This window comes from Fulmarus glacialis, unplaced genomic scaffold (genome assembly GCF_000690835.1).
Source record: "Fulmarus glacialis isolate BGI_N327 unplaced genomic scaffold, ASM69083v1 scaffold16369, whole genome shotgun sequence".
Lineage (NCBI taxonomy): Eukaryota > Metazoa > Chordata > Aves > Procellariiformes > Procellariidae > Fulmarus > Fulmarus glacialis.
Genome location: NW_009231544.1, coordinates 3,283 through 28,572, shown reverse-complemented (window position 1 = coordinate 28,572; position 25,290 = coordinate 3,283). Strand labels below are relative to the sequence as shown.

At 36.5% G+C, this 25,290-nt stretch overlaps 1 protein-coding gene across 1 annotated transcript; it reads left to right on the top strand.

Annotated features, from left to right (window-relative positions):
- Positions 1–251: 251 nt before the first annotated feature.
- Positions 252–18,077, top strand: PRKCI (protein kinase C, iota). The gene is made up of 16 exons (XM_009584619.1): positions 252–366; positions 4,504–4,593; positions 5,936–5,986; positions 7,185–7,270; positions 8,615–8,755; positions 9,575–9,629; positions 10,317–10,375; positions 10,825–11,001; positions 11,982–12,079; positions 13,112–13,198; positions 13,807–13,942; positions 14,959–15,046; positions 16,230–16,355; positions 16,458–16,537; positions 17,579–17,668; positions 17,958–18,077. The coding sequence occupies exons 1-16, from the start codon at positions 252–254 to the stop codon at positions 18,075–18,077; spliced, it is 1,599 nt and encodes a 532-aa protein (XP_009582914.1).
- Positions 18,078–25,290: the final 7,213 nt, after the last annotated feature.

Sequence of the window (25,290 nt, the reverse complement as noted above, 5' to 3'; positions counted from 1 at the left end):
AATCTGAATTTTTCTTAAACAGATACCTGGAGGATTAAATGTCAAGTATTTGATAATAAAAATCACTTGGAGCCTGACTTTGCTATAGGAAGGGAACTTATGTGCTTTATTTTACTTCAATTTTTTGGGGGGGGCTGCAGCAGGGATGGGTTTTATATTAGTGGTATATGGAAGGTGTTAGAGGTGATGAACAAGTGCTACATATTATGGTATAGTTTCTCAAATTTATTTTTCTCTTGTTCAGGGACATCATGATAACATATTTTGAACCTTCCATCTCATTTGAGGGACTGTGCAATGAAGTTCGAGACATGTGCTCCTTTGACAATGAACAGCTTTTCACCATGAAATGGATTGATGAAGAAGGTAAACCAATGCTGATCTAGATGTTGCTCAGCTTTCTAGTTTTCCTCTCCCTTTCATCTTTTCCTTTCCTTCTGCCTTCATAAGATAAGCTTATAAAACATACTTTATATTTTTAGAAATAGTAAATCTGACTCAAAAAATATGGTTTTCCAATGCCTTTGTAAGTATATCTTAATGAAAAGGTGGTTGTTTCAAACTGCTTAGTATGTAGCTCTTTTTTTTTTCTTTCTTTTTTTTTTTTTTAAACCAAATAAAACCTCAGTGACTGTCAAAATGTGAATTCAATGTTAGGATTTCTTACAAAAGGAATAGAATGTATTCCCTTATACTGCTGAAGATCATGGTTCCCCTTAATTCTTAAATCTTTGAAAAAGAGTTAAACTAACCTTAAATTATAAAACTTACAGTATTTATCTAAAATTTTGATACAATTTAATATATAGTTGAGTTGTATGTGTAACCAAAAACATTATATTTTGAGTGTTTGTATTAGCTGTTACTTTAGCAACCTAAAGTCTATTAACACATAGCTACTAATAAAACTTTTTCTAAATATTAAAAGAGAAATTACTTATCTGAATGATGTATAGTAACTTTTCATCAAAGTGCAGTAACAACTTTGGCTGAGAACTCTTGTCATTTCTAGCGCTTATGTTATCTATGTTGAAGTTTACCTCAGATGAAAAAAAAGTTCAGACACCTTCTGTGTTTTTTCTTCCCCTCATCATTCCAAAGTTATTTATACCAGGCAGATGCAGTAAAGTAAAATGAACAATATTTATGACTGAACCGTGCAGGGGTGCTATTTGAGTTGAACATTTACTTCATAATAAGCTGGCTGTTTTGTTTTATCTTGAGGAAGATAATAGACTTCTCACTGAAGGGGAAGAGTCTGCAGTGTCAGTCATAGTAAGAAGTACATATCTTTTTTAATAAAACATTTGTAGAACATTTTGTGCAGATTCAGTAGTTTGCTTGAAGCAATAGTTTGTTCTGTCTCAATTTCTGCTATTTAATTAGATAGGTTTAAAGAAAAAGAATGCTGCGGTTTGACTAAATTATTTTCATTCACATAGGATTCCATTTTCACAAGCAATCCATGTTTGCTTTAGTCATTGACTTCCAATTTAATGTCAGTGGAGAAAAAGTTAATCTGGCGATGAGAAGTGTGTTTAAAAAAAATCCCTTCGTCTTTATTATGAGTAATTCTTGTATCTACAATGCATGGCTTCTTGCCAAGACCCCTGCCTCCTCCCTTCCTTTCTCTCCACCACTCTCTACTGTTTTCAGTTGGTATTCTTTCTAGAAACTCATAATTTGCTTTCTTGGAAAATTCCTGGATTGCATCCTCTTCACTAAAAGTGAAGTTCACTGTTTAATAGTAGCACGAGGAAATGTGTGTACTGTCGACTGATATTTGTTATGCTATTACCCTTGCTTGTTGTAGTGTAAGACAAGATATGGTGTCTAGGCCATCTCTTCGCTACTTCCTGACCAAACTGCTTGATCAGATGTGTGACTAAACTGGATTTACCCAGTCACTAAGGTTTTATTTGTTATATACTAAATGTCATTTTAGCCTTTACAAGATGCAGAGCATTGTGTATAACTACTTCTATTTCATAGAGGTAATGGCAGACAAAGGCAGACCTAATTTAGTTGAATGGAATCACTTCAAAAAATGCTCAGATGCAACTGGAAAATAGAATGAACTTGATTTGACAAATTTAGACAAATTTCTATTTTTATCTGTATGCTGTTAGTTTGTCTTACCTCTGTCTTCTGAAACGTCCTGTAGGATGGACGTTAGCCTTATGTTCGTGTTCACTCTGTTGTTTCTTGTTATATAACTCAAAAGTAAATATTGTCCTATGACACTTATCCCAGCTGTCTTTGGCTGCAAAATTCGTACTACTCCGAACTTGTTGGAAGAGTATGTCTATAAACCTTCTGTTCCTAATTTGAAGCACGGTGTATGTTCTTGAAAGACTCCTTTTCTTCTGCCCAAAAGAAACACAAAACTGTTTGCACAGGTGTCAGAAACAAATGAAGAAAAACTGGTTTGTTGGTTCTCGTAGTGAGTCTGAATAAATATAGTTGTTCCTTCTCCTCCCTCCCCGTGCTCTGCACTGTGTAAGTTTGAGCAGTGGGTAGGCAGCTTGATGTCCAGATAGGCTAGTTGTAGAGGGGAGGTGGTATGGTGAACAATAACTACAGCTGGCTTCAAAGACTTGTTTTGGGGATTATGACATGCAGAAAAGAATAAAGACAGAATGCTTTATGCAAATGGACAGTTTACATTTATTACTAATATTTTAGCAATAGAAAAGAATGGATACGTTAGAAACGAAACAATTAACTGGAAAAACTTTTGTAGGGTGAGTTTTAAATATCCCCCCTGCCTGCTAGGTGCGTGGTTCTACTGAAAAGCCTTAGCAACCCCTTTATTAATGTTGATATCTTGGCGTACAAAACAAAAATAGAATAGTTAATAGGCTGTTGCTAGTTAACTTTCAAACCATAGTATTGACCGAAGACTCAAAGCAGTAAAACTTTCAGATTGGATCCAGTTCAGCTGAGACGGAAGTTGTTCTGCCTTTCTCCAACCCACAACCAGTTTACTTAAGGGTGTGAAAAGTAGTATTTCTGTTAAAAATTGGAAATGCTATGTGACAGTAGACTTGCTGTATGGGATTTTGGCTAGAAAGAAGCTTGTTCTGCTCATGTGGTGGAGTACGAGCAGGCAGAGATAAATCCCATGTTCTCACACAGAACATCTTGTGTGGGTGGAGGTGGAAAACAAAAAGTTGAACTAATAACCAGAAGTATTTTCTTTTTTGGGGGCAGCGATGATTCAGATTCAACATTGCTCTGAAAATGTGTCGGTTGTAGTATTATTTTGAACGAGGTTTCTTCTTTTACGGGGATAATTTTTTTATGATGTTACTAATCTGCATCAGACACCAAAGAAAACGTTTTGTTGCATGGCTGTTCTTTTCAGTTTTTATAGCAGTTTCCAAATGCTGACAGACACAGGTTGTCAGTTAAAATATCAGATGAAGTCTTTAGATGGATCTTGAGAAACAGGTAAAGTACTGGCTGTATGTCTGAAGGAATATGAACTAAGGCTAGAATTTAAGGTCCTCCTTGCTCCTGATCCTGAATACAGCAGATCTCTAGCTTGATCTCCTTTGTTCCTCACCCACTCCTGTCCCTAGGTTTTAAACCTACCTGTATGTTTTAAACCTACCTGTATGCCAAAATTGCCCCGATGTAATTAAGTGGTGTTTAATGATTCCGAAATACCTTTGTGGATACATGTTATCTGCTTTATGTTTCTAAAAAAAATCTAGCAAGAGACCTTAGTCAGTCCTAAACTATTACGTCTGAAACACAGATTCGTTAAAGTGATCTGACGCAGTCTTGTCAGAGAAACTTTAAAATACGTGCCAAATGCTTGTATGATAATCTGCTCTGTCTCAAATGGTCAACAAAAGCTGCAATAGTTTTATAAAAAAGAAGAAAAAAACTGGCCAATCCACACTTTTTTCGTGCCTTGGTGCCCTTTCTTTAAGGGATTTTACTTCAAGTAGTCCTGTGAGTGTGAAAGTAGTAGTTAAAAATTAGAAAAATGGGGTGTTTTCACTTAGGTTACATGATTTGTCCAATCTCTTGATTGAGGTTTGAGGAAAGACTAGAGGTCAGACTGCTTTTGCACCTCCTGGTTGAAGTCTTGGCAATGTTGAAGCAGCTGTGAAAATAGAATTGACTCAATTATAATTAAAAATCCATGAAATAAAATGGAATCTTAGAAGGATTTTAGGTGCAGGAAGATAACCTGCACCTCCTGTACTGAAATGATGTGTAACCATGCTTGTAGCAGACCAAACCAATGATGTTTTGTGATTATGATCTGCTTGCCTCTTGGGAATATCTCATAGTTTTATTTTCCCTGAAAGCATTCAATATGACTGTATTTTCAGATGTACTCTCTGAACAGCATTACAAATAAATACTACCACACTTGAGAATATTGTTCTGTTTTGCTACAATAATTACCTTAGAACCGACTGTGAGGAAACTGTTGAATGGCACAGAACTAATTGGATTGAGTTTTGTATTGTTCTCTTTCTACAGGAGACCCATGTACAGTTTCTTCTCAGCTGGAGTTAGAGGAGGCCTTTCGGTTGTATGAACTAAACAAGGATTCAGAGCTTCTAATTCATGGTATGGTGAAATTTACTATATTCTCATGTTTGTACCTGTGAATAAGTGGAATTTTTACCTTGCGTTATCTGTGTCTTTTGCACAGCCTTCTCAATTAAAGCCTGTTGTGGCATTCTGTCAAGAGGATGCTGAAAACCATGCACCGTGCTTTTTAGCTGTCAGCGCTTTGTCAATGTTCTTTATTAAATTAAGGGAGGAAAAAATACTTTGCTGTTAGTTTATTAATGAAAGAGAGCCCCTGTCTCTCTCATTCATTCATCCCAAGTGCCTTCGTACGCTTGCTGGCAATGAATGGTAGAAGATATATAGTACAGTGTCCTACACTTTGTTATTGATAAGTGCTTTAGAGCAGCATCTGTATTAGGGAAGAAAGTTGATGAGCTCCATTTGTGATGCCAGATTAGTTAAAAGTTTGACTTTTCAAAAATTAAGTACTTCAGACCAATTTTGAACCTAATAATATTGTGCCCCTGTTTGAAGTGTAATTATTCAATTTTTATTTTTCAGGATTATATGCCTATTTTGGTAGCTTCTGCAGTATATTTTTCTTACTGTTTGTAACTTTTTACAAGTAGAAGATAGATTTCAATTTAACAGAGATTATAGCAGAAAAGCAGGGGATCATTGTAAAGAGGGTTAGTGGGTGTCTTACCCTACAGTGTCTTAACATGGTCCTTCTCTAAAAGGATGCAAAAAATCTAGTTCACCATCAGCTCATTTGGAAGGAAGAGACAGCTTTTCCGCTTCCCACAAAGACTTCTAAAAAGTGAAAGAACATAATCTGTTTCTGTGTAGATTTCACTGTTTCTGTATGTATTACTTCAGTATGCTTTTTGATCTGCCCTTTCTCCATTTATTTTTGTGTTTGATAAGCTTCTGATTAAACCAGCACCAGGGCTATGTCTCTCCCCAGTTATACTTCTCTCTGACAGTTACTGAAGCGAAATAAACTGAAAAAAAAGGCTAATGGAGACAAGAGCATATGTAGCTGTTAGGACACTGTAATAGAATATGTTTATAGTCAAGATTTCCAAATACTGACTGTGATGATTGGTCACGTGAGAAACCAGAATCATTATTTTTTTCTAGTTACTTTCTTTAGGAAATAATTTGGTTTATTCTGCTTTTTGCTCATATTTATCATGTATATCACTGTTATGTCCAGCAAAAGGGTTTTGTGGCAGCTTTTCAGCTCACCTGCTCTTGTACAAGATTTTGTTAAAATGCGGTCTGTGCTGTCTTCGTAAATAGTTGAATGCCTTTCAGAAGTGTTGTATTTAACCCAAAGATTTATTTTCTGCCTGAGATAAAAATTAATCAGAAGTTAATGTTTTTCTTACAGTATTTCCTTGTGTACCAGAACGGCCTGGCATGCCGTGTCCAGGAGAAGATAGTAAGTAGGCATTTTAGTTAAGAAGTACAGAAAATGACGAATTCAGATGTCCTGTTTTAGAAGATTTTGATATTCTATGGTTTGGCATCCTACGCTTATGAATATTAATAATGCAGATCTCTATAAATTAAATATTTAAAAGGAAGAGAAAGTCTTGCTAAACTTAAAATGTTGTTTGTCACTTCTGAATCACCGTTAATAAGCATTTCACATTCCTGTTAACTATCCACGTCACTCTGCTTTCCTTGCTTTTGCCTCTTCTATCATGACAGTTTTTGATCCTATTCCTGTCCTTTTGGTAGTTGCCAGATTGCTGGCTGACTGATGTGAACAAAGGCTTGTAACCAATGGTAATGACTTGTCGTATCACCATTTAGAGATCTGTGGTTAATTCATTTTAAATTGATGTTTAGGTACTATCAGGAGTATTCTCCGAAAACCTCTAAGTTGTATTAGCTAATGTACTAGATATTAAAGAGGTAATTTTCCCTCTGTCTTGAAGTTTTATAAAAGAGCATGTGTATGTTAGCACACACACATCTGTCAGCTTGATACCCAAGTCTCTGACAAATGTGAATGTGCATGCTTAAAAGTTAACTTTGGCAGTATGAGTAATGCTGCTTTTCTGAAAAAATGAGGTTGCAGACTGAATCAGAAATAGATTTGCATCTCAGTGTAGTTTTGTATATTCTAGTTTTCAACTTTGGTTCCTGGCATGCCTCTAATAATTAAAACAAACAAACAAAACAAAAAAAACCACAAACAAACCCCAACAAAACAAACAGTGGCAGCTGTGGAGGATTTGTGCAAGCAATCTTATAAATCAGGGCATGCTCCTGAAATTCACCTTCTTTTCTCCTTCCCCTTCCCCACAGCTCCTCCCCAAGTTTAGGTAAGGTAGGTGCATGCTTTGCACACAAGTGTTTATATTGTTTGGGCAGTCTTCCTTCTCTTGACTCACTGTTCCTTTTAACTTTGGAAAAGCAGAATTAACTTTGAGTTGATCGGGATATTCTACTTCAAATTTCTCCAAAACTTAAAAAATGAAAAAGATACTTGGAACGTTACTCTGTGTTTCTGTAAGGTGCAGGAGTGAAACGTCACTCTGCAAATCAGTCTACACAGAAACGTCCATGAGAAGATGTTGTAGTTCTATGTTTATATTTTTATGGATATAATCCTATGTTTTTCCTCTTAGAATCCATTTATCGCCGAGGCGCCCGCCGGTGGCGAAAGCTCTATTGTGCAAATGGTCACACTTTCCAAGCCAAACGATTTAACAGGGTGAGACTCTTGTTGGGTACTTAAAACCATGATACAGGGATGTCTTACTTTCATAATTACAATGTCACTGCCTTGAAAAATTATAAGGTAGTTTTATTCTCATTTTTGTTGTTTGTCTATAGTATGTAGACTTTTGGTAACCCTGTAGTTTCAGGAAACTTAATCATTATTAAATTATCAGGAACTTAAAATAGAAAAAAACTGAATTGGTTGCAATTCACTTTACGTATACTCTGAAACGGTGATATCAGTTATATAAAAGCTCCCGTGTTCCCTTAAAATCTTACCAGAGGGCAAACTTGAACACAGGCATTAGATGACTGTGAGCTGAAAGTACACTTTCAGTTCTTTAAGTTCTGGGAGTAAAAAGGTCTGAACTCGCTTATGATGCACAGACTTTCCTTTCATGACTTTTAAACAAAAAACTGAGATGTTTCTCCAAACAGCCTGCTTATGATGGCATGTAATCATGAAAATAACAAGCCATTTGTAATATTTTCAAGAAGCAATGGTCAAATAGAATTAGCTAAGGACCAAGAAGGCTATCTGCTGTATTTAGAAAAAGCAACAGCAAAAAAACAAACCCAGAATATTTGAATAAGCCAGGTTCCTTGACAGCTTCAATAATCTTTCCTTCTTTTCTAAGCTTAGTGTATTGTGTGCTTAATGCTTGAGATTGTCTCCACTAAACTTCATCTTGAGCATCCTTCATATCTAACTTCTGCTTTTTTGGGGGTTTTTTGACCGCTTCCTGGTCAAAGGCTGTCAAGGCACCATAGTTTAATCACTTTCCACTCTTGCTTTCGTAGGCACCCTGTTTTCATGGTTCTTTTGAGTTGTTTTGTGAATGTCCTTCAGTGAGTGGTGATCTTGCCATTTCTTATTATCTGGTGGTTTAATGTGTTGAAGCTTTTGTTCTCCTGCCTTCCTCTGTACAAATGTAAGGACTTATCTACACAGAGAGATGATGAGACACATAGCAAATTAGCTTGGTCAGCAGCCTGCTGATTCAGCTGCAATGCTTTTGACCTGGAGTTGGCTCATGTCTCTCTGGGTCTGTGTGCAGCAGAAGAGGCTGGCTGTGCCTGCACGTTTCCGTGTAGATGCACGCTTTCTGTACAGCAGTTGTGGCTTATTGTTCAGTTCTGATTTTTTTATATCCTCTGTATTGTATCTGCCTGTTTGTTCTTAAAGTTTTCAGATAGAGACTCTTGGTATAGTGGCAAGTTCAGTAGGGATCTCTCTGATCTCCTGTCCTATGTTCTTTGTTAATGAAAATGTGGCTGAATAGTTTTTGCGTTTTTGTTTTGCTCTTTAATCGGTTTTGTTGATTTGTTATTCTAGAGAGCTCATTGTGCCATCTGCACTGACCGAATATGGGGCCTGGGTCGCCAGGGATATAAATGCATCAATTGCAAACTCCTTGTTCACAAGAAGTGTCACAAACTTGTCAATATTGAATGTGGCCGTCATACACTACAACCAGTAAGTAAAACTTATCTGAAAAGTTGTCTTTAAAAAACAACAACCGACCAATCAAATAAAAAAGCCCATTTTATAAGAATCGTTTTCAGACTATAGTCTGCAAATAATCACAGTAGATGAAACATCATTCTTTATGGTTACTGTGACACTTTGCAGGAAAGTTTGGGAATCACTTAGCAGAATGGCAACTTAGTGGCATCTAGCTTTCACATCTGATATCTTTTCCTGTGTCAGATACAAACATATAAGTGATATTTATCTCATCCTTCACTATATTGTTGCATAGCACATATACACACACACTATTTTGCATCTTCAAAGTGAGGTGCAGGTAAAATAAATTCTCTAAACAGGAAGAGAAGAGGAAGTGCAGAAGTTTTGACTTTTCTCCCAAGAAATTCAATCATCTTTAGTTCTTAAGTCCCCAGAAAAATGTAGATGATTACTGCTCCTGGTTTAATATTAAAAGCAGACAGCTACAAGTCTACATTTTGTGAATTCATTTGACTATTATATGTACTGTTGAAGTACTTGAGCTTTTCTGTCTCATTTCTCACTGCTGTACTTCTTTTCTCTGTTGTACTAAGTTGTCACTCCAACAGCTTCTGGAAATGAGTCATAACTTCTGGAAAATAGGTAGAAAAAGGACTTCAGTGGTTTCTTTTATTGTGTATGGATTACAGCAGTAACTGTTGACTAATCAAGTTAAAAAATAGCTAGATTATATTCCTCAGGGATCATTTATTTCATTTATTGACTCTAAAACAATGTCTCTCACACTTGGACAGTCTATTACAAAAATCCTGTGCATATTTGCAGGAACCAATAATGCCTATGGATCCATCATCAGTGCATCCAGATAATGTAGAATCAGGTAGGATCAATATTTTTTTTTCTTTAAATTACTGTAAGTTGCTGAAACATGAACTTTGGCTTTTAAAATGAAACAGAATAACTTTAAGTAAATTATTTTAAAAACCCTTCTTTTGTTCATAGAACAAGAAAAATGAGATAGCTTTGTAATGCTAAAGAGGATATAAATACAAAAATTCCTCAGTTTTCCATATCTTATCAGTTTAAGAAACTTGGCTAAAAAGGAAGAATTTAGGCTGTCAGTCACATTTTTCCATCAGTAAGCTGTGTACTTTAAATGCTCTAATCAAACAAACAAACAAAAACCCTTAACAGAATTAGCAGGGTTTCTACTGGATCGGTAGCCAAACAAGTTCATTCTTGTAGCAGTCAGAGTGATGGTCCTAACATTTGAATTTGGATATAGACGATGATCAGTTTAAAAACCACTGTTCTGCACAAGATTCTCTGTGTGTGGAGTCAAGATTAATCTGAAGAGATCTCCAAATATAATTACAGGGGTTTATATTAGCCATAACTGATTATTAATGCAGTATTGCAAAAGAATTCAAAACAACAGTTTTGAATACTTAGAATAGATGTATTTAAATCGTGTATCTCTCTGATTGAGCTCTTGTGTGTGGAAATTTTAAGGCAAAGTAAATACTGTTGTGTCACATCGGTCTAATAATTTTTCTTGCACCTCTAGTGATTCCGTACAATCCCTCAAGTCATGAGAGCTTGGACCATGTTGGTGAAGAAAAAGAGGTAAAGTATTGTAACAATGCTAACTGTACTCAGAGATCTTAAAGCCTGTGTCTCTCAATTTCAAGATTTTAGTAATATAACTTGTCACAAAGTGAAAACTAGTACATAGAGCACATTTGGGTTTCTCGCTCAGGTGTATGTATGTATGGCTTGTAAGCTGTTTTATTTTGAATCTTGAGATGTGCTTTGATTTAGAAAGTATAGATGTGCTTTGACTTAGAAAGTATTCCAAACTCCTCCAGCTTCATTTGTTTCTTATCTGCCAAGTCTCCTCTGTCTTCTTTCTTTCCCCTCACATTCCTTTCCTGGACAGTGCAGTTTTAAGAAAAACAAGTGTTAATTGAATCAGTTGTTTATATTAATTTTGCTGTTCCGTTTGAAATGTTAACTTCTGCAGTTGTAAAAATTGGCAAGCCTGCTTACTAATTTCAAATTATCTTTATCAAAAGGCAATGAGCATTAGAGAAAGTGGCAAAGCTTCCTCCAGTCTCGGTCTTCAGGATTTTGATTTACTCCGAGTTATAGGAAGAGGCAGTTATGCTAAAGTACTGCTTGTTCGATTGAAGAAAACTGAACGCATTTATGCAATGAAAGTAGTGAAGAAAGAGCTCGTCAATGATGATGAGGTAGGCAAGCTTTTTATCAATAAATCAGGCAACTCTTCCAAAGAGCTTGAGTATCTGCCACAAGGTGGGAACCAGGCTTCTGGGTCCGCAACACTAATTGAAAATTATACATGCAGTTTCTTATACATACTATGCTATAGAAGGTTCACAAGACACATAACCAATTTTGAGGTCCTATTTGACAGATTGGTAGCTCACAGCCACCCTCCTTTGCCAGTGGTTTCTGTCATGAGCCTCATTGCCTCTGATGTCAGTGTCTCCTTTTGTGATCGGCCCTGACTGAAGCAGTGCTCCTGCAGAATTCAAGTTAATAAGCCTGGCTTGCTTTGTTATTTTGGAGCAGTATTCCATCTCTCCTATTATGTTGGCTTGCTGGGCTGAAAAAGAAAGGGGTGGAGTCTGGTTTTCATACGTTCGAGTTTGGTTTTTTGTCACAAAGGAGAACTCACAATGTTATTTTAATTGCTCTTTAAATCGGACCTCCATCTTAAGAATTTCTTTGTAGCTTATGTGGTGATTAGTGGAAAGTAATCAGAATTGCAGTATTAAACTGCTAAACACCTCTTGTTGCTGAAGATTTCCCTTGTGTTTCTTTAGGCTACTCTGAAAAGACTCGAGTGACTCTGGTTTGCTATCCAAGAGTTTTTGCTTTTATTTCTCGGTCTACCATTGATATCTTTTGTATTTCTTGATGCTACTTTACATTTGTCTGAACCAGTTTATCTTTTATAGATGAGTGTTTTTTCATTCCCAAGTGTAGTTACACAATGAAGCTAAAAGTACAGACACTCAAGACAGGAAAAAAAAAAGAGTATGCTAAATTGTATTACTTCACATTGGAGAACTATATACTATTTAATTTCTTGCAAGTAAAATGAGGATGGCAAAACACTCGAATATCTTTCTGCTAATTGTCATTAATATTTGACCTAAGAAGTGCAACAATCCTTTTCTGAATGTCGCTTTTCTTAAATAAATAGGATATTGATTGGGTTCAGACAGAGAAACACGTCTTTGAGCAGGCTTCAAATCATCCCTTTCTTGTCGGACTACACTCTTGCTTCCAGACAGAAAGCAGGTAAAGGTCATAAGATAATAAGAAGATAGTCTTATTCAAAAAATATTTCCTACTGTTAGGCACCTCAAAGGCCTATTTAAAGCATTAAGTGTTAGGCAGGTAGTGAAGGTCAATGTACTGTAAATCATTGTAGCATTTTATGAGCAAAAGGCCATGTTCATCATCTAAGCTTTTCAGATTGGGAAGATGCTAAAGAATGTAAAGTACTGGTAGGTATGATGGGAAGGATTCTGGACAGGAAGAGAGGTGCAGCTAGCAGAAAAAAAGGCTCAAGAATATGAGGCAGAATGGGAGGAAAAAAGGTTTAGGGAGAGAGAAACCAGAAGTACAAAAAATGAGGAAATTTATCTGAAACTTGCATGGACTCTCTGAAGACGAGTCTCTGAGCAAGACTTGGAAAATAGTATCTGGATTTTAAAAAGGAAGACAGGGTAATAGAGATGAAAATTATTATTTTCCTGTGTGTTTATATATAGGAGAAGAGATTGCAGTAGACGAATAAATCACTATTCTATACAGTAATAATTTTCAGTGTTTATATAAACTATAGTTATTGTATATTTAAACAACATCCTTGCTGTTTGAAAAGTTGACAAGCTGGTAGAGGGAAGTTAGAAGAAAGAGTATTTGTAATATACTAATAGTATTAACCACGAACAAAGGAGACTAAAGGAATCAGGAAGGAAAATGAGAAAAATTTTTTTTCCTGGTTTGTGCATAGAAACTGATGTGAATCTGTTTATATAGTCACATATGTAATAATGTAATAATGACAAGCAGTAGCTGTAGTGGATTAGGAATGTGGGAAGGATTACTTACTTTCCTTTAGCAATAAAGGATCTAGAGCAACTTTGTATACTTTGATTTTTAACTTTGGAGATTTATTCAAAGGGAGGGAAAATGGTGAAACTAGCCATATTACCAGAGGGATGGGAGGAGTTGAATTGACATTGTTCGTAACAGACCTGTAACATCTGAAATGATTGTATACAAGGCTGAAAGATGTTTGTAACAAACTCCTGTGTGTTTCAGGTTATTCTTTGTTATAGAGTATGTAAATGGAGGAGATCTAATGTTTCACATGCAGAGACAGAGAAAGCTGCCAGAGGAGCATGCCAGGTATGTCTAACTTCAGATTTCTTGCATCAAAACAGTTGGTTTTCTGACACAGTGCAGTAGTGCAGAGATTATGATGATAAGCTAGCCAATCCTTTCCAGATGTTAAGGATTTAAGAAATGTGAAACTGCATCCTCATTTTAATGCTGCAAGCTACCATATTTTTGTTTCAAGGAGGAACTGTAATAGGAAGCACTTAGGTATTGTTTGTATTAGCATTACCCTAGATGACTTCAGTCCGATTCTGAGGTTTTTTTCTAGAAGAACACTTTTGTGGTATTTTTTTTAATTGTCTAATGATATAAATTTGTTTCTCTTACAACAACCACTACCAGCTGTCCAGGCAAATGCTGAGTTCTTGGTGCATATGCTTCATCTCAGATGGTGAGATGAAAGGGATGATTTCAATAGACATTAATATTAATTAAAAATGATTTTTGAAGTGACTGTGGATAGAAACGTTTGTATGATTGTAAACAACTTATCCACTTCTGTGACGAAAAATAATAGAATACATAGGATTATATTTAGAAAAGCATCGTACAACCAAGACTGTGTTATTGCGGTTTGGGTTTTGATTACTTGAGTAATCAATCTCTTTCTACACTAGGTTTTATTCTGCTGAAATCAGCCTAGCGTTGAATTATTTACATGAACGAGGAATAATTTACCGAGATTTAAAACTGGATAATGTGCTACTAGATTCTGAAGGGCATATTAAACTCACAGATTATGGCATGTGCAAGGTAAGCTCTAGTTCCTTGCTAACCAGTAAAATCAACAATTAAGAAATTGTCATAAAAGATACAGAGACTTAAAAATGTGAAATTTCAAGGTATTCATTTATACACAGTGCAGATAGGCTGTATATTCATTTAACTTCTACAAATGGAGAAAAGAAAAAGAAATGCCAAAGTGCATAGGCTACATATATATACTGGTTATGTTTTTATAAAGCTGCTGTATCAACTTGACTGAGAGGGGTAGGCTGAAATAGTCAGGATAGCTTGATTTCAAAAAGAGCAAGAGGTTGAAATACCTCAGTCACACTTGCTCCCATTTGGATTCTATAACACTTCCCATTTTCTCTAGAAAAACTTTGTCACTACAAAGACATTGGAGCACAGGTTTGACTTTGCCATGGAATTGCTATTACGCTGATCTATTACAACTATTTTAAATGCTATAATTTTGACTAAGCAACTGAAAAGCATAAAATGAAACGGGTTGGAAAGGGCCTCAGGAAGTCTAACCCACCCTCCTGCTCAAAGCAGGGTAAGCTATAAGATCAGGCCAGGTTACTAAGGGCTTTATTCAGTTTGGTCTTAAACTGTTCCAGAGATGAAGACTGCACAACTTCTCTGGGTAACTTCCCCCCATTCTGCATCGCATCTGCTCTTCTCTGAAAAGCTTGTATGTGTCCATTGCAACACCCCGGTCATGTAAGCTGTTCCACCATGCCTCAGTTACTCCCACTTGCCTATTGTTGGAGGTGTGGTGGATCTTACTAGCTAAAACCTTAAAAGACGTCGTCAATAGGTATGCACCATCCTCTTGAGACTCTAGATGCGACCTACTTCTGTTTCTTCTGAAACAAGTAGTGTTTTATATTCACTTATATAGAGATTGAAGTATAGTTTTACTAAAATGAAAGCAGTTTATTCAGGACACTCAAATTGATTCAAAATGAAGTTCTTAGCAGAGAGGGAGTGTGGAATCTTTGGCTAACTGTGAAGTGTTTTCTTCCCATCTTTTCTTAAAGGAGGGTCTGAGGCCTGGTGACACAACCAGCACGTTCTGTGGGACTCCAAACTATATTGCACCTGAAATTCTCCGGGGAGAAGATTATGGTAAATGGAATTTTTCACTGCTACCATATAACTTTTACTTGTCTCTTACTTCTTACTCAAGTTGTTTAGCAGTAGAAAGTATAAATCTCCGTTAGACACATGATCAGTCTTAATTCAGCGTCCTGTCTGAAAAAGTGAATAAACCCTTCAAAGGAAGGGCAGAAAACATCACACCAAGCAAATTGGATACCCTGCCTTCCACATTTTAAATTCTTTTTATCAGTCTTGAAGAATAGCTTGAGTTTTCCAAATTTATTATTGTTTATAACTATTTTAGATATTACTAATGATACACTTGCAGTCTTGAATTTTGTTTGGTTTTGGAGCTTTATATTTGGCAGCAATGATAGTACTAGATACAAATGCATTGCAAAGGGCCTAGATAGTAAACATCCTGGTCACAAATCTCACTGTTAAAAATGAAATTGTCTATGCAATTGCTTGTTCAGGAAGTCCACAAGATTCCTGAAGCAGGAGACGTAAGAGAGCTTAGAAGGCTTGCTGTGTATGTTTCCTATTACTTATCCTTTCTTCCTAAGTTTCCAATACTGTGCCAAGCAGGTCTTCAATCTGTTTTCTTCTCCTAAGATTTTAACAAGTTCTACAATTAGTTCCTATTTTTAAAAAAGTATGTATTTTTTTTTTAAATCTACCATCTTATTTTAATTGAATGTCTCTTTCAGACTGGCTTCACATCTTCCTTCCTTATCACAAACTTTCTAGGCCAACCAGCCTATATCAGTCCCAGCCTAGCTACTGGAATCTTTCTTCTTTAGCAGTGAATAGTAGAATAGATACACTTAGCTCCATAACTGTCTTGCTACTATTAAGGATCACATACCTCCTCCTTGTCCTTATCCCCCGCCGTGGATAATGCACTGTTGGTTAGTAATGACTAGGCTTAAATATTATCTAAACCTTTTTTAAGGTCCTAACACCAACCTTTAAACTTTTTACATTTCCTTTTCTTTGTACAGCATTCCCTCCTATTGTGCACATAGTCAACCAAGTAATGTCTAGCACAATTGTTACCTCTCCTTTATTCATATAATCAGAAAGACTGGCAAGGCTTAGATTTTTGAACTAATTCTTTCTTCTCAGAACATGTCTGTCTTTAGCTCCAAAAGTGTTGGTATTTTTGCTCCAAAACATCTTCAGTGGTGTCTTCTCCTTTGAATTCTAGGCTTCAGTGTAGACTGGTGGGCACTCGGTGTACTTATGTTTGAAATGATGGCAGGCCGGTCACCATTTGATATTGTTGGGAGTTCTGACAATCCTGATCAGAACACAGAAGATTATCTTTTCCAAGGTAAGTCCTATGAGAGTTCCTACACTTTAGTGCTTTGTTTCTATTTACCTTTAATCGAACTTTAAAGATGCAAAGGCTGATATGAACCTGGTTTTCTTCCAGTAATTTTGGAAAAACAGATCCGAATTCCCCGATCCCTTTCTGTTAAAGCCGCAGGTGTTCTAAAGAGCTTCCTTAATAAGGTAAGAGCTAAAGGAGACTATTTAAGACTTCTCAAGAGCAGCTGGTTTTTTTAAACCTGTTGACTAATCAATGTGTAGCAGACATACTTTATCTGCCATATACAGAAACAGGCTAGAAAAGGTGTGAGCCTAAAGCAGAATTTCAGTGGGGCTGGGGACCTATTCTAGATACTGGTCTTAAAATCTGAAGCTCCAGATTCTCAGGCTGGGATCATGAGTAAATTTCAAATTGAAAGGCATAGAAATGCTCCAAGTGCTCCTTTAATCTGGGGAATTGGACAAACTTACCAGATGTATTTTGATTCCTAAAGAGACGCAGCTTAGCAAATCACTTTGACAACTTCTGATGACTTCATCGAGGGAAATGCAGAGGCAGTGTATGCTCACTGTTCGCTGGTAGCTAACTAGCCTGAGAGTCAAAAGGTGCATCTGTGGTAGTGGACTCATTCGAGCACATGCTGGCCTTTATTTAGTGAGTGTTACATGAGTGGGGAGAAAGAGGTACAGGAGAAAACAGATTTGGTTAAATTGTTCTAAGAAAGTAATACTGTTCAAGAGCACTGCTTCTGTTACAACTCCTTGGTAATGTGTGCATGTGTGCATAGGCGTACATGGAGATGGAATTGTCTTGTTAAAATAACCTTCTTTCTACCCTATTTATCAGTAACCTGCAGTTACTAACCCCAATGTGATTGCCTGGCATAGTCAGTCCCCTCAGGGAGGGGCGGTGGGGGGGAGAATCAAATTCACTTGTAATCTAACCAAGTTTGCTCTGAAACATATGGTATGTTTAAACAGGTCTGAATAAAAATGAAGAAAGATGGCATGGTTGTTTATGTAAAATTCAGTTAAAGGCTTCCATATATTCATGCCTATTTCAGACAGTAAGTTGGAACCGTTTCCAAAATAAATAATGCTAGATTAGTTCTTCAGTGTCCCTTGTAACTCTGGTGTTTCATTTCTCATGGAATTTGTAACATTTGTATTTTATTCATGTGTAGGCCATGGCACCCATTTAGAAATATTTTCTTCCTTGCACAGGATCCAAAGGAGCGTTTAGGCTGCCATCCTCAAACAGGATTTGCAGATATCCAGGGACATCCGTTCTTTCGCAATGTTGATTGGGATCTGGTATGTGAATGCCCACTGGCTTGGCTCATTTTCTTTGTATACAGTGATAGCTTGACAACTTGTTTTGAGCACAAGAGATGACGTAAAAACTTAAAAAACCGTAAGCTCTTAACTTTTGATGTACCATAATGACAATACAGAATCTTTTAACCCTTTTACAGTAAGTAGATTGATAGAATGATTGTAGAAAGTATACAAAAGAAACTTAATACTAACTTCCAGACTTGTTTAAAAATAATTCAATAGGTTGTAACTCATTCTTGGTGTCACTAAGTGCATTTATTCTTAGATGGAGCAAAAGCAAGTGGTGCCTCCATTTAAACCAAATATATCTGGAGAATTTGGTCTGGATAACTTTGATTCCCAATTCACCAATGAACCTGTGCAGCTCACTCCAGATGATGAGTAAGTAATGTAAAATTTAAGAAGTTCTGATATGTCAGTGAAGGAGCTATAAAACTTCATTTAATAGCTGTAGTTGTAGTACAAAAAGTATACATGAGGCAGTAAATAACATTTTCTTGTGTTAGTTTGGAGAAAATTCTATTATGTGTCCTCATGGTAGATTTAGTATGGCTGGATTAAGTATTGTACTCTGGCATGATGTAAAAATCAACTAACAGTGGGAAAGTTGCTATAAAGAATCTTAGTTCAGAGAAAGATGAATAAGTGCTATTTTACAAGTTTTAGTGGTATCATCTGCAAGAAATGAACGTGTGAAGGAAAAGATCTGTTTTGTCAAGTGGTTTAATTTTGCATTACTTTAAGCCATGATAGTTCTAGAATGTTGGGTTTAGATTGAATTTATCTTGGGTGTTCTAAACAAGAGAAGATGCTTTGTTTGGCTTGTTCGGATATTTTAAATTGTTAGTAATCAAGTGAGATTATCCTGGCTGAAAAGCCTTGATAAAATGCATGATAACGCATTTGATTTCGGTGGTGGATTTGTGATTCCGTACTCCTGAGGGGGCCTGATTTGGGATGAGGAGGGAAGGGCCTTTCTAGTTTGACTGAGCCACTGCTGTTCGCATTTTAGGAATTTTTCCAGGGTTTTGTATAACGTTCATATAGTATGTAAACACAAACAGTGAATTTAAATGTTACTTATGCACCTTAATTAGGTCTGAGATCCAATGTCCTTCTTCATACCTTTGTAAATGCATAACATACAAATGAAGTTTAGAAAAGTTGCTGATGCAGGTGCGGTAGCTAGAAAATCCTTCTTCATACCTTTGTAAATGCATAACGTACAAATAAATTAGAGAAAAGTTGCTGATGCAGGTGCGGTAGCTAGAAAACACATCCTAGTGTTTTCAGTTTTTTACAAACCTGACTTTTTTGGGAAAGTTTTAAAACTGCAAACCTTGAAGATTGCTTTGTGGGGAGAATACGTGCATGGGAGCAGTGCAGTCACTACTCCTGGGTGGATGTGTATTCTGTTACCGTTATAGGGGCTAGAAAAAACCAGTGGTAACTGTAAGGCTAGAGAGGGACAAAAGAGAGAAGGGAAATGTTCTCAATTGCAACCCGCTGTACGGGTCTAAATTTCGACACAAACTATCAGTCAATATTGTTACCTTTTCAATTTTGCTGAACTAATGACTGTTTTTTTTAATCTTAATAGTGATATTGTGAAGAAGATTGACCAGTCTGAATTTGAAGGCTTTGAATATATAAATCCTCTTTTGATGTCAGCTGAAGAATGTGTCTGAATTCTCCATTTCTGGACTGTGCCAATTGTTACTGTGTTTGTTTCTGCATGGATAAACATCTCTTCATTTGGATGCACTTGCATAAAATGAGTAACCGAACGTCTTACCCTTGCCACCTAGTGTGAATTACTCACTAATTTTCTTTCTGTATTAATTGTCGTCCAGGACAGTTGTTATGCTGAACCTCTGGCTGCCAGATTTAAAATGTTAAACTTTCCAACAGTCTTGCCAAACTTGAGTTTTAATACAGAAGTCGGTCTCTGGGGCTCCTGACTGAACAATGGGGTCTGGCTGTATAATCTGCCAATGCAGCGTTCTGATAAAGGAAAGTTTCCTTATTGCTTTAGGGATACAAATTGCATTAGGGGATGTAATAAAATACCATTAAAGGACTTCCATTTTTCCAGCAAGACAAGTAAGACCTTATGACTTGTGTAGTTCTAAATCTCTTCTCTATGAACATCTGATTCCCCTGTTCTCCTAGACTTAGAGGTTAGAGCTATGTTATTGCCTTTCAGACTGAAATGACAGCAAGGAGAGCAGATTGTTAAACTGAATAGGTCAAGAATGGCTGTTTTCACAGGGTATATTGATCCTATCCTAAAGGAGATGATTAACTCAATATTAGAATCAATAGACTTTGCTCTGAAATTATACACTAGGAATTGTATGCTGATACACAGAGAGTGCCTTTCTGAGCCTGTCCCTTTCAGTGAGGGTTGTACACAGTATAAAGTGTCAGTTTAAATAAAAGGAATGCAATTAATACTTTAAAAAGTTAAAATCTGTAGAGTGTAATTTAGCAGCTAGTATTGATGATGTAGAACCTCATACTATTACTTACTGCTTTTACACTTGCTGTCTTAACTGTATCAGAACTGCATCCGTTACAGCTATGGCCTAGATAAGGGCATTTGTTTACTTTTTTTTTTTTTTTAAAAAATCTTATTGCCATACTGTTGGATATGCATTCCACTTTGCCAGTGGAAAAAGCACATCTAGGAAAAAACAGGTGCTGTCCACAATGACTCCCTTAACTTCCTTAACTTCTCCACTTACAGATAGTGATTTGTAATCACAATCAAACCTTAAATGTTGGTAGGAGACTTAAAGTAAATAGTAAAGCAATTGGAATAAATTGAAAGAACTTTGAACTAGGACTTTCAGGAGGTGTGATTCTTACATTTCATGTTAGTAAACGGTGTAATATACAGCACAGATAATTCTTATTTTTAATGTTTAAGGAATAGTTTTGAATGTCTTAGGCTGAAGAAATGCCAAATGTACCACTTTTTTTATATTGGGGAAAAGGGATTAAGAGACATTGAAGAAAAGAATCTGTGTTATATAAGTAAGAGCTCTAAGGCAAGCTAAGTGTTACTGAAAGCAGATCTAAGTATCTGTAAGCACAGGTTAGCAAACCTTATCTGAAGCTTTTAGTAAGACTTCTGCTTGGTCAGTGTCTCTCCTTGAAAATCCTTGTATGGCAACACTGTAAATTCATAGCACTATGTTTTTTCACTTACATGTTAGCTTCAAGGAGAGAGATTGCACAAATACACAGTGTCACGGTGTGGCATTTAGTTCATATTTTTCTTTGCAACGTGAATAGGAAACTCAAGCATTGGGCTGAGTTTTCAAAACTGGGAAGCGATTGGAGGGGCCTCAGTTTTAGGGAAGGATTGAACCTCTGCACTGTTAAAAATCAGGTTCCCTTAAATTCAAGGTGTGTATTTTCAAATGTAAAATATCAGAGTAAACCTACTTTTAAAGAGCAGCTAATAACTTTAGCATGTTTAGTTCATGTCAAGTGAACTGCTTACATGCAGTTTTAAAATTGTGATTAATTGTTTAGCCTCTGACTTCTATACCTGCATGACTAGTTTAGACATCAGGACTTAACTGACATTAAACTTGGAAGTTATTTAAAGCAAACAAGAAAAGCCTTGTCTCTACAGTGGCTTAATTTCATATGGGATATTAAGTAAAATGGCTTTATGTAAGGACGGGCATTTCTGCTATTCATCACAGAAGAGTAATGGAGTAAAACACTGTATTTTGTGCTTAAAGCAAAAGTTAATTTTTTTTAATAGATAATGTCACAGAAAAGATACTTTTTCTATTTATGTATCTAACCATTAAGAATGTTGCGAAGTGACAAACATCTTAAATAACTGTAAATCCATTTTTAAACTTCCATTTTCTCCAAAGTGCCATGATATTAACAGTTATTTTTCATTGTTAAGCATATAGCAACTGTCATAAATATTCAGAAGGGACATTGCGTGTGAACAGTCCAGTGTAGTAGGTTTTGTCTTTCGGAGAAAGTGTCTGCATCAGAAGCATGATGTATTTATGTGGAGTAACCTCCTTTTTGTATACGAGTTGGATTCTTATGGGTGCTCTACTAGTTAATATTGTCACTACTATTTTCCTGTTTCATGTGGAATATGGTCTTGAACGTTGTTGTGTAATCATTGCCTTTATTTGTGCACACTTTTTACTTTAAATAAAACATTTATATTAGGCCTCTGTGTGTTACCCTCTAAAACAAATACTGCAAAATGCTGGGCTTCACTTGGGATTGTCGTCTGACCCTTAAATATCCAGGTCCCACAGGAGCGTTCTTCTAATCTTGTAATTTCTTCTAGAAGATAGCACTAGGACAGACCGTAGTAACCCAAGAAATACCTCCCTCAGCCTGTCTTCCCCAAGGACGTCTTAGAATGCAGGTCCCTCTCCAGCATGGTTCGCCAGCCTTACATTCATCGTGCCCTATGGAGAAAAAGCATCCTCGTAGGTTCTGTTTTTCGTTCCAACACCAGTGATGAAACAAAAGTAAGTAGTAAGGCTTCAGTCAGCTGCGCAGATACAGAAAGCTTCAAGTAAAATAAAAGATGCGATTCTAGCTTGCTTGACCAAGGACCTCTTTCAGCTGGAACTTCTAAGACGTCATCTCAGTTGCCAGAGCTGGGGGTTTGGAGTTTGGAGCAACACTCTCATCTGCTGCGCTTACCTTTGCATGATTTCTTTCTTTGTTTCTTCAACTCCTCCCCAGCATTCTCTTACACTTCTGACACGGAGGGCAAGGGCACTTACCTCATACCCTGTACAGATGCAGTATTTTAATATATCTGTATTTCAGTATCTGTGTATCTATATTTTAAAAGAGATTTCCTCTTGCAATCTGGCTTGTTATTAAAAGTATGTATCAGCAGTCCTAGGCACATGCTACAGATGGTTGCATATCTTAAATGCTTAACCTCCCCCCACGCATGCTTCTTGTTTCTGTTCAGTTTGGTGGCCAACTGCTCTCGGCTCAGTCTGAGCAATTGTTTATGTTAAGACACTCTATAAAAGAAATCAATAGCTTGTATAATCTATGTATAGTTGATACCTTAACTGCTAAGCATGCATCCTCACTTCATGGTGGACAGCATAAGCAGTTTAAGCAAAAAAGGTAACTGAAATTGCCTATAGAGTAATGACGTTTTCCTGGGAAGAGGGAGTTGGGGATTGGAGCCCCTTTTAAAAAAAAGGGGATTTTACCATATCTTGCATTTTCTTGAGAAGAGCTCAGTTAGGGTGTTGGGGGTTTTTTAAGACTTTTTTTTTTTTCCTGCTTATGATAAAGGGATCTGAACTGCATACTTGAAATGTCTAATCTTACCATTATGTGTTTAATCACCAGTGATTAAAGGCGGAGAAGCATCTACCTCCTGGATCCGTTTGGCTTTTATGGGAGGTGGGCTTTTTCAGGCATAAATAGAACCAGAAATCTATTGTGTCCGTGTTTGACTTCTAAGCTTGAACAAAGTGTCTGGGCTTATATCCCTCTTGCGTTGGGTGGTGAAGCATCTAGCTGAACAGCTGAATTTTGACCGCGATTTCAGATGTAGAAACGTAAGTCCTAGTTCAAGTTCTTTATTAGCTGTAGTGTTTTGTGCAGAACTGTTTCCAAAGTAACTTGTCCTGTTAAGGTGTGGTGCATGCTAAAATCTATAAACTTTTTGTGCTTATGATAAGATCTGTAATAGGGTATCTAATATGGCATCTTGTCTATGTTACTTAATCTGTCGTAGGAGGTATCACAAGAGTGGCCGTAAGTATCGCAGCTTACCATTAAAAGTCACCACTAACGTGACTCTTTCTTTAAAATGCACAAGCTAAATCTTCAGAGAAGAAAATGCACAATTTTTGTTCTCTGTTCAGTGTTAAATTGTGCTCTTTAGCATCTTTAGAGACTCTGTATATGGAAACACTTTTTTAAAAAATACTTCTTTCTCTTTCTGTAGAAAACCCCCTTTGTTCATAAATATGCAACTTGAATCTTATTCACAAAACTGTGACAAAGTTTTTTACACTCTTAGCAGTTTGACAAACAACTTTGTATCTATGTTAACCAGCTCAACTGAAAGATCATTTTATTTTGTTTTAATACGGTATTTGGCACTTCACTTTATATGCAGTAGTTTAAAGGATTTATTTTTATTTGCACTTAGAAATGCAGATTAGTTTGTGTCACTTGCCCCTCTTTCTAGTGTGCCAGTGGAAGAGATATCGACCCCAGCGACTGTCAAAGGTGGCCTGCAAGGAATTCAGAGCGGCATGTGTGCGAGGAGGATGGGACTTTGTCTTTTTTTTAAACACCCTTTTTTTGCTTCATGATATTTTGGAGGACTGTATTTTTGAGTGTGTCCTGCTTGGTATTATCTTAGAAATATATGAAAGAAAAATTACATACTTTCTAGGGAGCCTCTTGGTTTCCTGTATATTATTATATATCCCTCATTTTTTACTTTATCTGAAAAGGAAACTTTTGCTGTCACTATTTAATTGTAAAGTAAGAAACTATTTTTTAAATAACTTTTCTTCCTTAGAGTTTACTTAGAGTAAAGACAAAAATTCTGTACAGGCTGCCTCGGTGTTAAACCGAAGGTGTTGAAACTGAGCAGTGAAGGTGCTATTTGTGAATTACATTTTAAGACAACTTTAAATGTTAATTTTGTAAGCTTCCAGAGAGCTTCAGCACGTCTTGAAAATTCAGAGGAGTTAATAATAGAAGAAAGATTCCTCCTGTGCTCTGTTAGTGCAATTTATTACGTCTTGCAAAGGTCTGTAACTCGGGCTTTAGTTGCACAGTGTCTTTGGAACTGTCTACAGTAGAAGTTGTAGGCAGAGTTGACATCTTTTTTTAGACAATCCTCTACCTACAAACTTTGTCTTACATTGCCTGATTATCGTAGCTCTATAGCAACACTATCATTACAGCACAATAGTTACCAGAATTTGCAACCTGAAATGGAAAATGTGCAGCAGAACTTGAAAAACCCAAATTAAACAATGTCACCAAATTCCTAAGCTTCCATGACATCAGTAGGTCTAATAAAAGATGTAATATCTGCCTACATACGTTGCTTTCCTTACATCCATAGATCAGTCCAGCTCTGGTGTTACAAGTCTTGCATTTTCTTCAGTAAATTTAAAATGGAAATATGACTGTTTTTCACTGTTTGGTATTTGAAGAGAATTTTTTTTAATCAGATCCTAAACTCCTGGAGGGTGGAGAAGACAGGAACATCCACAATGTCTGGACAACTGTATTGCAGGTCCATGTCTTTCAGGATCAGCTCCAAAAGCTGGTAGACTCGGAAATCTTGTTTTATTCTGCTACATCGTTGTGGCTTTTAAGCAAACCTTGTATCTGCTTAAGTATCTGCTCAAATAAGTACAGAGTGTTAGTATTCTTCACAAACCTGTTTTCTTTTTCATAAAGCTCTTTGTTGTCCTACTCTCAAACATTTTATTGCAGAAGAATAAAGAAACAGAATTTAAACAGACAATGGAGATAAAACACAAAAGCACTTTTGCATGTTCTTCATCACTTTCCTCAGTCTCCCTGCCCTGCAC